This window comes from Malaclemys terrapin, chromosome 1 (genome assembly GCF_027887155.1).
Source record: "Malaclemys terrapin pileata isolate rMalTer1 chromosome 1, rMalTer1.hap1, whole genome shotgun sequence".
NCBI lineage: Eukaryota > Metazoa > Chordata > Testudines > Emydidae > Malaclemys > Malaclemys terrapin.
Genome location: NC_071505.1, coordinates 177,444,864 through 177,459,390, shown reverse-complemented (window position 1 = coordinate 177,459,390; position 14,527 = coordinate 177,444,864). Strand labels below are relative to the sequence as shown.

Below are 14,527 nucleotides of genomic sequence, written 5' to 3'. Positions count from 1 at the left end.
GGGTGTTGAGATGAGGGGGCGAGGGATGGGGAGGAGTGAGGCCAAGTGATGCTATCACTTCTCTTTTATGCTTTCTTCAAGCTTTCTGGAAAGATATTTGTTGTGACGTGGGTTAGTTCACCCCCAAGGTGTACGTGCCTTCTCCGAGAAGTTTCACAGATAGTGGATTGTGTGTTGAGCTGTTAATCACCTGTCTGGCTATTGATGGCTACTCCTTTGATGCAGCTGAAAGGCTGGCTTGTGGGTGTTCCTGATCTCACAACGTATTTCAGTAATATATATATATATAGCAATATTTCATAGCCTGGTGTATAATGACAGCACATATAATCCCACAGAATATTAATATTCAACAGATCAACACTTTTAAAATGATACCTCATAAGGCATACTTTCTATAAAACATATCATCATTGTATGCCAGTAGTGACTATGGGGGTTCCGGGGTGCTACTTTGAAGTACAGAGTGTCACACATACCAAGTACATTGTTGTGAAAGATGGTGTGGTCCATTGTGTAAAACAGTGGCCTGGGATGCAGAAGATTTGAGTTCTGTTTCCTACTGTGCCATTGAGCTGCTATATAAGTCACGTAATCTCTTTTGGAAAGTTTTTTTATTCACTTTCCCACAATTGGGGTAAATTTATTAGATCCCAGTTATTACAACAGTGGCTTATTCTTCCCCATCTGCAAAATGAGAATAATAATTCTTATTCCACCCTTTCGCAAGGTGCTTTGAGATCTACAGCTGGTAGGTACAAAATAAGTGCTAAGTATTATTATCTCTTTCGTAATATACTTCGAGATATACAGATGAAAAGTGCTACATGAGAAATAGATATTGTTATTATTTTATTATATGATTAACTTGAAGGGAAGCTTCATACATTGTCCCCTGATACTATAGACTGGGTATCCCAAATTTTGAGGCTGCTTTCCCTCCTGTGCACCCCTGGCAACCTCTGGCCTTTCTTCTCCCAGGACCAGTTCTACTGGTCACCATGGCCACTTCCCGGTATCTTTCCTGAGCCTGTAGTTGCACAGCTGTTTCCCTGCTGACCTGCTTTCCTTCTCAGCCCTGCTCATGGCCACTACCTTGGCCTGGCTCTCCCAGACTTCAGCTGCCATCATGCTCTTCTTCCTGGCTTTCATAGCTTCCTCCCCTCCCTGCAGCAAGTTCTTGGCTGCTTCCTCCAGTTTTTTACTTGCATTGTGGCATTGTCTCCTGTCTGTCACCAGTGTCTCCCACAACACACCTTTCAAGATCCATGAGTCCTACACAAACCTATCACAGCATTAGATGCCTCAATAACAACTATGTGGGTGAAACCAGACAATCAATACACTCTCAAATGAACTCTCACAGAAAAATGATAAAAGACAAAGACAACACATCATCTGTGGGTGAACACTTCACAAAGCGATCACTCTATATCTGACTTCTCAGTCCTCATCCTCAAAGGAAAGCTGCACAACACTTTCAAAAGACAAACCTGGGAGCTTAAATTCATAACTCTGCTAGACACTAAAAACCATGGACTGAACAGAGACATTGGATTTATGGCTTATTACAACAATCTGTAACCCACTAAACACCAGAGCGCCCCACCCCCCATCCCCACAAGCTTTATTTTCTCCTTTTCCCCTCTGTGACTGGAGAGGTGTTAATTGGTCACTTCACCTTGAATGGTCCCTTGAAATATGTATTAACTACTTATGCTAAACAATTTGTTCCATCTTATATTTATCTGTGGCACTCTCAGGGTATGTCTCCACTACCAAGGTTAAAGCACTGCTGCGGCAGTGCTTTAACGTGACTGTGTAGTCATGGCATCAGCACTGGGAGAGAGCTCTCCCCACACTGTAAAATACCACCCCCACGCAGGGAGTAGCTACCAGTGCTGGGAGCATGGCTCGGTGCACTGTCTACACTGCCACTTTACAGCACTGAAACTTGAATCGCTCAGGGTGTGTTTTGTCACACCCCTGAACAAGAAAGTTTCAGTGCTGTAAAGTGGCAGTGTAGACAAGGCCTAAGTACATGGCCCAGACCTGAATAAGGGCTCTGTGTAAGTTGGAAAGCTTGTCAACACCAACAGAAGTTGTTCCAATAAAAGATATTTCCTCACTCTTCTTGTCTCTGTAATATCCTGGGACTGACACTACAACAGTGCATACTTACTGTTCCTGATCATCATGGTTATTTTAGGTGTTACCTATTAGTTAAGTTCTGATGTGGGCCCCTGGCTGTCTTATGGTGACCAGTGACCCGATCATTATCCTCCAGGTCATTGTAGCGGGTGCAGGGCATCCAGTAATGAACAAACAGAGAAAAGAATATGCACTTGTGCTGCAAAATTTATTTTAGGAAGTTGAAAGCTTCCAGTTCTGCTTTTTGGCTGTCTCAAGCCTAGGGGACATTTAAAAGAAATATTTCTACATCACTGCAGACAAGTTAGTGTTTCCTGCTGAGCAGAACTGTGGGCTTTTTATAGTTTTTTTGGGTGTGCTATTTTCATAAGATACATGGCCATCAATTGGTTTGTTTTGGGGGTTTTTTGTTTTTTGTATTTTTACATCTTATCCCTTTTGATTGCTACAGGCCTGCCCATTGCTTCAAAAAGAATTCCAGATTAAATTTAGAATTCTTAATTGGCATGTGTGTAACTGTCATATTGGGAAATCTAAGAAGATCTTTTCTGAAATATACATTTTAAAATTGGATAACTAAAGAGCTGGGTATTATTATGATAACTGTAGTTATCCCAATTTCAGGAAGTAGCTAATATTTCTGAGATGTGGATATTACTTATTTTTATTACACTAGCACCCAAAACATGCTAAACTCTACACAGGAAAAAGGGCCAGATTTTCAACAGGTTTAAATCTGTGGTTTCATAGGAGTCCCCTCTACATCACCAGTACAGTAATTTTTGGCCACTTTTCTGCATAGTCATTAAGAGACAGGCTGCAACATCTCCATTTGCATTGGCCCATCTCACTCTGTGATTACGCTGCTCACACAACCCCAGTGTGGGATTTAGGGGATGTGGAAGAGATGGTGCCCATCCCTCATCACCAGGGGGAATCTCACCTTATGGTTTTGGGTATTTTGAAATACCTTGCTGAGATTTTCAGAGCCACCTAAGGGAGTTAGACACATTATCCATTCTTTTTAATGGCAGATATGTGTGTAAATGACTGAGATTGGACCATTTCTTTTACATTCCAGGACCGTGTCTTGGAAATTTTGTATTGCTGGTGCTGCTAAAATAGAATATAATTAAGAGATTGTATTTACAGTAAGTATTTTTTAAAATAAAACTGCTAATGTCAGTTGTATTGTTTCACTGACAGCTTGTTGTAAGGGAAAGTTCCTGTTTGCCTGTTACCAGATCTGCTGGCTTTGTTTCCTACACAGTTACTTGGTTCTTCTGAGCTACAGTCAGAAAGAAAGGGAAGTGATTCCTGAATTGCAATCATGGATCTATTTGAAGGGAAATATAATAGTTGGGAGTGTTATGTGGAAATTCAGCATTTCATATGCTTGGTCTTTGTGAATGTTATGAACATTTGCAATTAAAAAAAAAAAAGATGAAGGACTGATACCTGCTGCATGAAGCATGATTGAGAGTCAAATTTTAATTAAACTAAGTGCAGCTGCTGACAAAGTACTGCCAATGGAACGTACAACTTTCCCTTGGCATCTTCTAGAATTGTCAAAATGATGCAGTGATGCATACGCAAAAGAAAATTAAATGTTGTCTGGCTAGTATTTTACATACGTATGCTATTATAATACTGCCTTTCCCTGGATCATTTTCTGTTGTCAGTCTGGTATTTTATTACTGACTTTTGGGGAGATTTTTCAGAAGAACAATCTTTTTATGGTAGATCACCTCTCCTCTGACTTTGCTAAATGAAGCAGCTCTTCTGAAGAACTACACAGCTATCCTTGGATGCTATTCTTTGCTATCACATTAAATTCCTAGTTTTGACCAATGAGCCCACACCGTTTAAGGCTTATCTCCTTATGGCAGCCTGTCTCTTTAGATACAGTTCACCTCTGTACAGAGGGCTTAACTGCTGCAACTTGTCTCTCTGCATAGGGGTAAATTTTACACTTATGGCTTGACGTTACGCAAGGCCTATTAAAGTCAGTGGCAAGTGATGCTGGATCTTAAGGTTCAGGGCTACAAAGTGCTGAAGATTCTGCCCCTGATTCAGTAAAGTACCTAAGTCCTGATTCAGAAAAGCATTTAAGTATGTGTTTAAGTCCATCTTTATTCAGGACTACATTTAAGCATATGTTTAACTGTAAGCATGTCTTTAAGTCCCATTGGATCCTAGTTATTCTCTTTATTGGACTGATTTATTTTTATGCTTTAAAATTTTGCCCTCAAACCTATGGTTTAGGATAGGTGCTTCATAAATTGTATTGTGAATACAGAACTGCAGAACTAATGTAGAAATGGAGGTGAAGTCACGTGATATCAATGCTGAGCAATGGTGTGACAGGTGCAGAGAGGATTTCCAGTGCCAAGATAATATGATACCAGAGAAGAGGGGGAGGGATAGCTCAGTGGTTTGAGTCTTGGCCTTCTAAACCCAGGGTTGTGAGTTCAATCCTTGAGGGGGCCACTTAGGGATCTGGGGCAAAATCAGTACTTGGTCCTGCCAAGTGAAGGTAGGGGGCTGGACTCAATAACCTTTCAAGGTTCCTTCCAGCTCTATGAGCTAGGTATATTTCCATATATATGATATAATATCAGGAACATTAGTGTAAGGGCACCAGTTTAATGGATATTCTGTAATTAATATGCGTAAAGATTGTCTAGTGAAAGAAGGGCTGCTGTTCTGAGAACCTCCTAAGCCCAGACAAATTTTATTCCTAGTAGGGATGGGTGAACTTGTTTTGTTTAATTTCTTAATGTAAATTGAATGCTGTTGGCTTTGCATTTGGTTTACAAAGGGACAGAAAAATATCAACTGAAAAACAGTGCCAGGAAAGAGAATATCAAATTTGCTTTCTCTAATACATATGTAAAGCAAATTGCAGATTTGCACACACAAATATTCACATTAGAAGTTTAATTGCACTGTCATCCAGAAGCGATAGTCTGTGATTAAGCTGATCAATCATAACTAATCAAGGTAGCTCAAACTGCTAAAATTCAGAGAACAGTTGATCAAATAAATGTGTAGACAAAATTCACTGAATACTGTTGAGGTTGAGGAAATAATCTGATTGCATACATTTCATGAGAAGAAGAGAAAACCAAATTAATCAGAAAATGTTGCAACTTCTTGTTCAGCTCTACTTACAAATTAAGTTCAATTTTACACAACAAGAAGTAATGACAGCCAGTGAATGGGGACAGTTAAGATCATTTAAGATCATGTGCTATGCTTTGTTTTAAGCATTTATTGGTTCTTATATTTAGGTTTTCATGAGTGGTTTTAATGCATTTTTTTTTCATTTTATTAAATATCCTCAATAGAACATAAAATACTGAGAAAACCCTCTAGAAAAATGAATATTTACCATTTATATTGAAGTAATACCCATTAGTCCCAACTATGCTGCTAGCTGCTCTACAAACTCACAAGACAGTCCTTGCCTCAAAATGTTTACAGTTTAAGGCTCCAGTCTTGCAACTGGATCTGTGCAGGTGGAAAAGGTCAACGGTATCCACTAATTTTGGGTGCCCAATTTGAGACACCTAGGGAGAATTTTTTTTTCAGAGTACTTAGCATTACATAGCACTTTATGTTCAAAGCACAGCACCTATTGACTTCAGTTGCAGCTGAGAATGCTCAGCACTTTTGCAAATTAAAACCCAGAAATTAAGGAATAAACAATTAGTGACCATCCTTGAAGGCTTTGGTTCAAGTGAGTTGTCCAGCATCACATAGAAACTCTGGCAGAGACAGGATTAGAATCCAGTTATTCAGGGCAGTATTCAAGTGCTTTAACCACCAGATCAGCTGTTAGTACACTAGCCTAGGACTCGCAAGGCCTGGGCTCAATTCTCAACTATGCCACAAACTTCTTGTATGGCTCGGGCAAGTCACTTCTTCTCTAGACCTCCACTGTCCGTCTGTAAACTGGGGATATAATGGCACTTCCCTTCCTCACAGCCCCCGGAGTAAGTTATCACTGGCAGATATGAAACATGAGACAAAATCTGAAATATCTACCCTTTACTTCAATTTGGTGGGGCCAGAATTTTAGCAAAGGGCCCCTGCGAGCCAGGGTGACCAGATAGCAAGTGTGAAAAATCGGGCCAGGGGTGGGGGAGGGGGGAAATAGGCACCTATATAAGACAAAGTCCCTTCCTCACAGGGGTATTGTGAGAATAAATACATTATAGATTTTGAGGCAGTCATATATTTCACTGATGCGGGGGGGCGGGGGGGGCATATAAGTACTTTAGAGCTTCCTGCCTCATTGGCTATACAGCTTCTACCATAATGAGGCAGGGGTCCTACAAACAACCATTTCCTTCACTGCCCAACTCTGACTCATACCCAGAGCAGGTCCACCCTGTGTCCTGAATGAGGCAGGGGTCCTGTGGGAAAAAATACATGATCATGTACTTTAAGACTGTATGAATACATACATGTAGGGAATCAAACCAAGGTTGCACAAGCTACTTTAATTCTGGCATTGCTCAACTTTTGAATATGTGACTTTGCAACCTTACTGTTCTTTGTGTGTGTGTGTGTGTGTGTGTGTGTGTGTGTGTGTGTGTGTGTGTGTGTGTGTATAAAAAAACATAAGGCTTTGCTACTTCATACAAATGTGGCGCTTTACATTTGCTGTGTGGTCACAGGCTTAAAGACATCCTGCTGCTTCCTGAGTGAAAGGACCCTGCCTTGCAGCTGACTTTTCTTGACTATGGCTCTGAAGCACTTGTTTTCCACCCTTAGCTGATTACCAGCCAGACAGGCTGGAGGAAAGGAACAGCAGACATGTCTCCTCCCTTCACACACAAGGCTGCAAAAGCTGCTCCAGCTGTGCCCCACTTAGTTCAGCCACTAAAGATGTGGGAAAGCGGTTTCCAAACCTGTTTTCTGCCCTCTCCTTCCCTGGCATCAGCAGGATGAGGGACGTAGGACAGCCTCTGAGACATGGATAGGAGGATGGGAAAGCAAGAAGGGGATACACAGGAGGGAGTGTGGGAACAGGTGTGCAGGGGCAGAGCCACACAAGTGGTGCAACAAGGAAAGGGTCTAGGGATGGGATGGGGTGAGTAAGCATTAAGCAACAGGAAGAGGAATCAGGACCCATCAAGATAAATTGGAACCAAAAATAAAATCCCCGGATTGGTTGTTGGGGATGCGCGGGAGAGGCAGTGTTAATAGCCTGCGTCACTATCCCTTACTCAACAGAACACACCCATATTCTGAGTTAGTGTCCTAACTCATCCCTTCAAGAGATTTCACTCAAAAACAATAACAAACCATAAACCTCAGCCTAAATGTCTTCTTTGAGTTTGGCTATCCCTAAGATTTCCCTTCAGGACCCCTATGTTTGCTCCCCAATTTCCCCTGGCCCAAAGAGACATTCTGGCCCCTGTTATACTCTTGATGAAGTTAACTGGGTCTGCAATGTTAACATGATTCAAGAGTGACTGTCCAAATTTTGAATCCCACCCACCTGAAACTGCATGTGAGGAGAAAGAAGAAATACCATCTTCCATCTAGGCCAAATGACATTAAAGCTCTGCAAGAGACTACGGAGAGTTTACTCCGGTTATTCTTTTTCATGTTAGCATTTAAACAGCAGTTCTAATGGTATGACAGTATGGCAACTTGTCATTCTGACATCAGTGAAGAAATTCAGCATGAGATGTTTACTGGTAAAAGATGGCTCAAACTACAAAGAGTTTCCTGACAGCAGGCTGTGCATTAGAGTTAATCAGAATTTACTTTTGTTGATCTTGATTTTAATCAGAGATAGGCAGGCAAGCAACATGATGTAGATACCTTGAAAAATCCCCAACTACACTGCTAGTGCTTGTGCATTAAGCTGCTTTTCAAGCTACAGAATGAAACATGCTATGTCTTGTGTATTAGATTAACAGTGAGTATCTGAACATTTTTTACTTCTATTTAAAATATTATCATTGTTCTGTGGCTTTCCTACTGAGAATACATGCAGTGTATCAGCGCCTTGGGTCCTCATTCTTTCAATATATTTGTAAAGACATTTCTGACAACCTGTGCAATAGCTTGTACAATTATAAACCAACTCTTGTATAATCATGCAATTTACCTATATGAAAAATTCCTGTAGCTGATTAGTAATCCCAGAATTCACTAATGTAATCTACTAAGATGTCCTAGACATGAACATTTGCCTCTAGCTTTTAAAAGTACATCTATACTTAGCAGGTCTCTGCTGTACCTATGTTTACCTAAAGCCACACCAGAATCCTCCTGGCAGATTGATTTGTTATCTGTCTTACACACAGGAAGCAGTGAGCTGATTACAAATAATCACACAGGAAAACCACCAGTGAGGTACATTAATCTTTCCGAAATCGCAATTGTGGAATCATTACTGAGAAGTTGGATCAACCTGTGGCTATACATTTCAAAACACAAACCCACATCTCATTGACTTGGAGTTTTCCCAGCAGGAAGGTGTAGACTCAAAAAAAAATGGTATCTGTGGAACATCCTACATCTGTTCTCTTTGAGAATCATTCCCTCATCATATTCTATAGAATATATTTTCTTTAACCGGTGTTGGTTCTAAACTGATGTTGCATAAGAGTGGCTGACCTGGCCATCTAGTGCATGGGGCTACCACGGGGGGGTCAAAGTTTGACATAGAATCTTGATACTTTACTCCCTGCTTAGTATAGCAGAGGTTGGGAGCATGCCAAGGCAGTGCTCCCTGGGTCAGGAATCCGTGTTTGTCCTGCTCTCCTGGGTAGCACCTACTATTTGCATTGGGCCCCTAACCTGAGATTCAGTAGAGGATTTGGGTCTTTTCTCTACCATGTTGCATGCCAATGTCACTCCACTGACAAAGGATGAAACTGATGGCATTTCAGCCCTTCCCATTGAGACCAGAAATCTCTTCACGGGATTTTGCATAGTGTGAGTGCAACAGAGGGGCACTCTATTTTGACTGTGACTTAAGCAAGTGAAATAGCTTTCTCATTACTTCCTGTTGTTAAGAATAGGTATGTCAGTCAATAGACTGCATATAAAGACCAACATTTTCAAATGTGTCCACTTATTTTGGATGTCTAATCTGAGATATTAAGGGTCTGATTTTTTTAAAGAGTCTGAGTAGTCACAGCTCCTATAGAATTCACTAAACCGCTTCACAAGTTATAATATATTTTGTATGGGATAAGACACTTCTTAATGTATCATTGAGTAGACAGGGTTTTCAACTCTTCTAATCATATCTATAACATAGGTATGAGAATAATGTTTGGGACAGCCAACCTTCCTTTGAATACCTGTTTGAAATTAAAAGGCTATAAATCAGGGTTAATGGACACAAATCTGACATCAGGAATCATAATACTCAAAAACCAGTGGGAGAACACTTTAACCTGTCTGGTCATTCAGTGACAGACCTGCGGGTGGCTATATTACAACAGAAAAACTTCAAAAACAGACTCCAACGAGAGACTGCTGAGCTGGAATTGATATGCAAACTAGACACAATCAACTTAGGATTGAATAAGGACTGGGAATGGCTGAGCCATTACAAACATTGAATCTATCTCCTCTTGTAAGTATTCTCACACTTCTTATCAAACTGTCTGTACTGGGCTAGCTTGATTATCACTTCAAAAGTTTTTTTTCTCTTACTTGATTGGCTTCTCAGAGTTGGTAAGACAACTCCCATCTGTTCATGCTCTCTGTATGTGTGTATATATAGCTCCTCAATATTTATTCCACTCTATATGCATCCGAAGAAGTGGGCTGTAGTCCACGAAAGCTTATGCTCTAATAAATTTGTTAGTCTCTAAGGTGCCACAAGTATTCCTGTTCTTTTTGCAGATACAGACTAACACAGCTGCTACTCTGAAAACTGGGGGTTGGGACCCCTCAAGGGGTTGCAAGGTTATTACATGGGGGGTTGTGAGCTGTCAGCCTCCACTCAAAACCCTGCTTTGCTTCCAGCATTTATAATGGTGTTAAATATATTAAAAAGTGTTTTTAATTTATAAGGGGGGGGTCGCACTCAGAGGCTTGCTATGTGAAAGGGGTCACCAGTACAAAAGTTTGAGGACCACTTCTATAAATCATGAAGTATGCTATTATTTCCCCACCTGTTGTTTTTAATTTCAAATGGAACCTCTTTTAAATGTCCTGGTTTACTAAATTAAGTGTATTTAATGTTACCTTTGTTGGATTTTCTTCCTCCTTTGGCAGTTTCTAAAACTAGCATGTGTATCAACCTTTCAAGGCCAAGAAGATAATTAGGCCAGCCTTCAAGCTGTTATAATTTTTCTGGTCTGTGAATGAGGAGAAGAAATAGATATGGGTGGGTACTATATTTCTTGAAATGCCTTCTTTCTTCCAGTTTAACAAGTGATATGCTATAAAAAGGAAGCTCGTATTATTGTTCAGACGAGTTCCCATTTATTCATCATGAAGATTTTAATGGTGGACAGAATCGCATTCTAATGATCAGTGCAGTATGATTTCCTCCTAAAGTTTGCATACAGTTTAAAAGATTAAAGAGAAATGCAATACAATGCAATAATACATTTATAAAGAAAAATAGGTTTAATTACTACAAACATGTACTAATGTAATTATTGAATTACCAGGGTAAGTTCAATACTTATGGTAATATGGTTTAATCTAAATGGACTTTTTGGGTGTTGTTATCAGATGTATGAAGATGGGAAATTTACCCCTTGGAGTCCTTTATTGTTGACACCAAACAAACCAGCGCTGAATTTGTCCCCTATCTTTTAAGTGGGTAACTCTGAATTTAAAATTTGTAAACGAAAGTATTTTGTTAAGCTTGAACATGTATTTCACTGGAGTCCAGCTAACACCCAAGAATGATATTGCATTGTCTTAAAAGAAATTCTGTACCTTGTTAAGAAAACCTGCCTGGAAAAGAACACGTCAGGCATCCATTTAGTTTCCCCATTTCGCAAGAATCTTTCATCATATGTTATTAACCCATCCAATATACCAGCCACCCAAACTTAACATTGCCTCCTAAAATTTGCATATTATATACAATTTGCAATTTATAACAAAATTAAATGGTAACTCATCTGAAAATTGATATCTGAGCTGTCTTATATTGATTCTTAAACAGTAAGAAAGAGGACATTTGAACAAATATAGTAACCACCCTTATCTAATTCCTCTCCTCATTCATGCATCAGAAACATTAGAAGTGCTTTTACAGGAATAAGGGAAAGGCAGCCCTTGATATGAAAGCTGTGCATCTCTTGCTGGGTTTTAACAAACGTTCTCCTTGGTTTCAGTTCACGTGGTTTCTTGCCTTTTAATTTGTTTTAAGTTTCAGGTTCATTCAAACCCAGCTGTAAAGGGATAACAAATAAGAACAAAGCAGTGTCTTTTTTTTTAAGCTCTCTGCATTGCTTATGGATTCGCAAGATTTGTGAGGTTTTATTTGACCCAGAAGATGTCTGATGTGACCAGCTATCTCCAGTTTGTTATTAAAACAAAACCCAACCAAGTAATTAAATAGGGTTAGTTGAAAATGTTCAAAATTTGTAATTTTGACTAATTTCATTATCAAAATTTTTGCTACATTTTAATAAAAATTCCATTCTGTTTTTTGACCAGCTCTACAATTAAATTTCAAAAAATCCATGCGTATCCATGTATACCAAAAAGCTTCATGTTGAGATTCTGTTGAAGGGATGTGTGGTCCAAAAGAGAGGTTTTTGTTCAAAACGGCTGGATTCTCTTACAACTTTCAACAGGAAGTCAGCAGAGTTTTGCATGGGTTCAAGTTTTGTTGGGCAGTAATTCTCAGTCCAGTCAGTTAATCCCCGAGATGCTGGAGCCAGGAGATTTCTGCTGCTTTACTCTGTCTCCTTGGCAAATTATGTTAAAATGGAAACATAAAATGAGATGTTGGTTTGGATACCCTGTGGTTCTTTTCTTCTTTAAGCATCTTAGCTGATTTTAAAGGGCTTTAAAAGGCGGCATTGGTTCCCACTCCTCATGTCACTCTCTCCTGAACTTTTTATTTTCTTTCTTTTAGTCTATTGTCAGATTTGTTTGTCCCATCTCTTCCTTTCCTCATAATATCTGTGATGGCGCTTCTGAACAAGGGACTTGAAAGTGCTGCCTTAGGAAGTCCAAATCCTGTGGAGAAAGGTTGAGAGGTTTCCCCACGCAAAAGGCAAAGGTAGCTGTGGGGGGTTCTCCTCCTCTTCCTTCCCTCCAAACCCCCATGTAGCTGTCTCTCTTCTCTCTGCAGCCACTGAGATGGAGACCAGTTCCACGTGGCCAAGAGGCAATGGGGGAGCTAGGAGAACAGCTGGGCCACACATCATGTTGCTTTTCAAATCTGTTGGGGAAAAATGTCACCTCAGCTTCAGAGCAGCAGTGATTCCTACTCTACTCTGGGTCTGCTTGTATAGGAATGATACAAGCAGCAATGCCACAAGTATGGGTGGGAAGACTGGGAGAGGCAGGCTCTCTTCATTATTATTAAAATCTAATGGTGATAGTGGTTGGAAGAGAACTCAGGAGTTCTTGGTTCCCAGGCCTGTGTTCATTCCTTTGGCTGGAGCTATCTTGATGGTTGGTGTTTCTTTCCCCCCCTTCGCCCCCTCCCTCACCCCACAAGTCTAAAAAGGAGTGAAGTCACATCCTGACTAGAATAAGGAAGTACCATTCATCTGATGTGTATTCTCTATATCCTGCACTCTTGCATTTAGTTTGGGTAAAGTCAGACAACTGCTCCTAATTTGGATACATCTGAATTTTAAAATGTTGAAGAGAAAAACTTCCAATGTGTCAGATAAGGAGAAATGTCAAAAACCAAAGGTAAGAGAATGTTATATAGTAAAAGAGATACTTAACAGTTTGCAGAGCAGGTATTTTTGGATGCTTGAAAGGGTTGAGCATCAGTCATTCACTTAAAAAAATCATATGCAATGTACAGGCTTTGTAGCATCTATGAAAAGGTTGAACAGGAAAATCTGATATTAAATAACTCTGATAGTGTCTCAGGAGCTCCTAATACACTGACCTGTGCTTCATTACTATAATCTCCTAGCTCTGTTTGTATACATTCAGTTTAGTGTCTTCAGTTTACAGAATCTTCATTATGGAACTGCCATTCACACTGTAAAGGGACAAAGCAAAATTTGGAGGTGTCTGCTCAGAAGAGTCCTGCTAGTGTTTGCCTAGTGTTGTTTGCCTACTGCTGTGTTGCTGCTGTTTTGACAATAGCTCCCACATAAGTCTCCTCTTCAGCCTGTGATAAACCAGGGATGTAGCAGGAAAGTGTGTGCCAACAGTGATGAGGGGTGAAGGATTAGCAGATGTATTATTTTTTTCCCATTTAAACACAATTTCTGTTTCATAATACTAAAGAAGGAGACAGCGCTTGGCAAACAATCTTTTAGTCGGCTGCACTTTGCTGGAAATGTTTATACTTTCAGACTGAAAAAATATGCAAAGTCAATGATAGTATGCGACATTGTTCAACTTCTGCAATCTGAAGTTGGAGGAGGGAGATTAAAGGCACTTGTAGGATGTATGGGAATGTCCTGATCTAGAAACTGAGCTTCAGTTCCTACCATTGGGTGCACCCTGGCCCTTCCCAAAAAATCAAATGTCTTCAGAAATACTTTCCTGAGCCCCTGGAGTAAGTTATCACTGCCAGATATGAAACATGAGACAAAATCTGAAATATCTACCCTTTACTTCAATTTGGTGGGGCCAGAATTTTAGCAAAGGGCCCCTGCGAGCCAGGGTGACCTGATAGCAAGTGTGAAAAATCGGGGCGGGGTGGAGGGTAATAGGCGCCTATATAAGACAAAGCCCCGAATATCAGGACTGTCCCTATAAAATCAGGACATCTGGTCACCCTACTGCAAGCCCAGGCCAACATCTCACTGCTCTCAGTAGGGTGCCTGCTAGCAGGTAGAACTAACTCCCCATGCTATGAATATGGCTCAGCTTGTAACTCTCAGTCCTAAAAGATCATTGAAGATACTTGCTCATCAGAAGAATTTTCTGTTTTAACCATTGTTGACCTTTCTGTGAAACACCCCCAGTTCTACGGTCTGATTTATGGACCATTGAGGTAAAGGAGAGTCTTTCCATGGATTTCAATGAGCTCTGGATCAAGCCCTTCCTGATTCACATTTTGTTTTTATAGTTATATATTTTATCCTGTTAAATTATTGTGATGCATTTTATAGGCAGTAAATTAAAATAATGATCAGCTAGTTTAAATAAATGGCACATGACTAAAACTAAGAAACGAGCATAAGAGAATCAGTTCCTTCTCATTTATGGATGGTTTTGGTTTTCT

The 14,527-nt window shown here is 40.1% G+C and overlaps 1 protein-coding gene across 1 annotated transcript in view; it reads left to right on the top strand.

Moving 5' to 3' along the window:
- Positions 1 to 12,936: 12,936 nt before the first annotated feature.
- Positions 12,937 to 14,527, top strand: part of SAMSN1 (SAM domain, SH3 domain and nuclear localization signals 1) — a 38,045-nt gene continuing 36,454 nt past the window's right edge. The window contains exon 1 of the mRNA XM_054016447.1: positions 12,937 to 13,029. Coding sequence (XP_053872422.1) covers positions 12,973 to 13,029 — 57 coding nt within the window. The 5' untranslated portion in view covers positions 12,937 to 12,972. The remainder of the gene's footprint in view (positions 13,030 to 14,527) is intronic.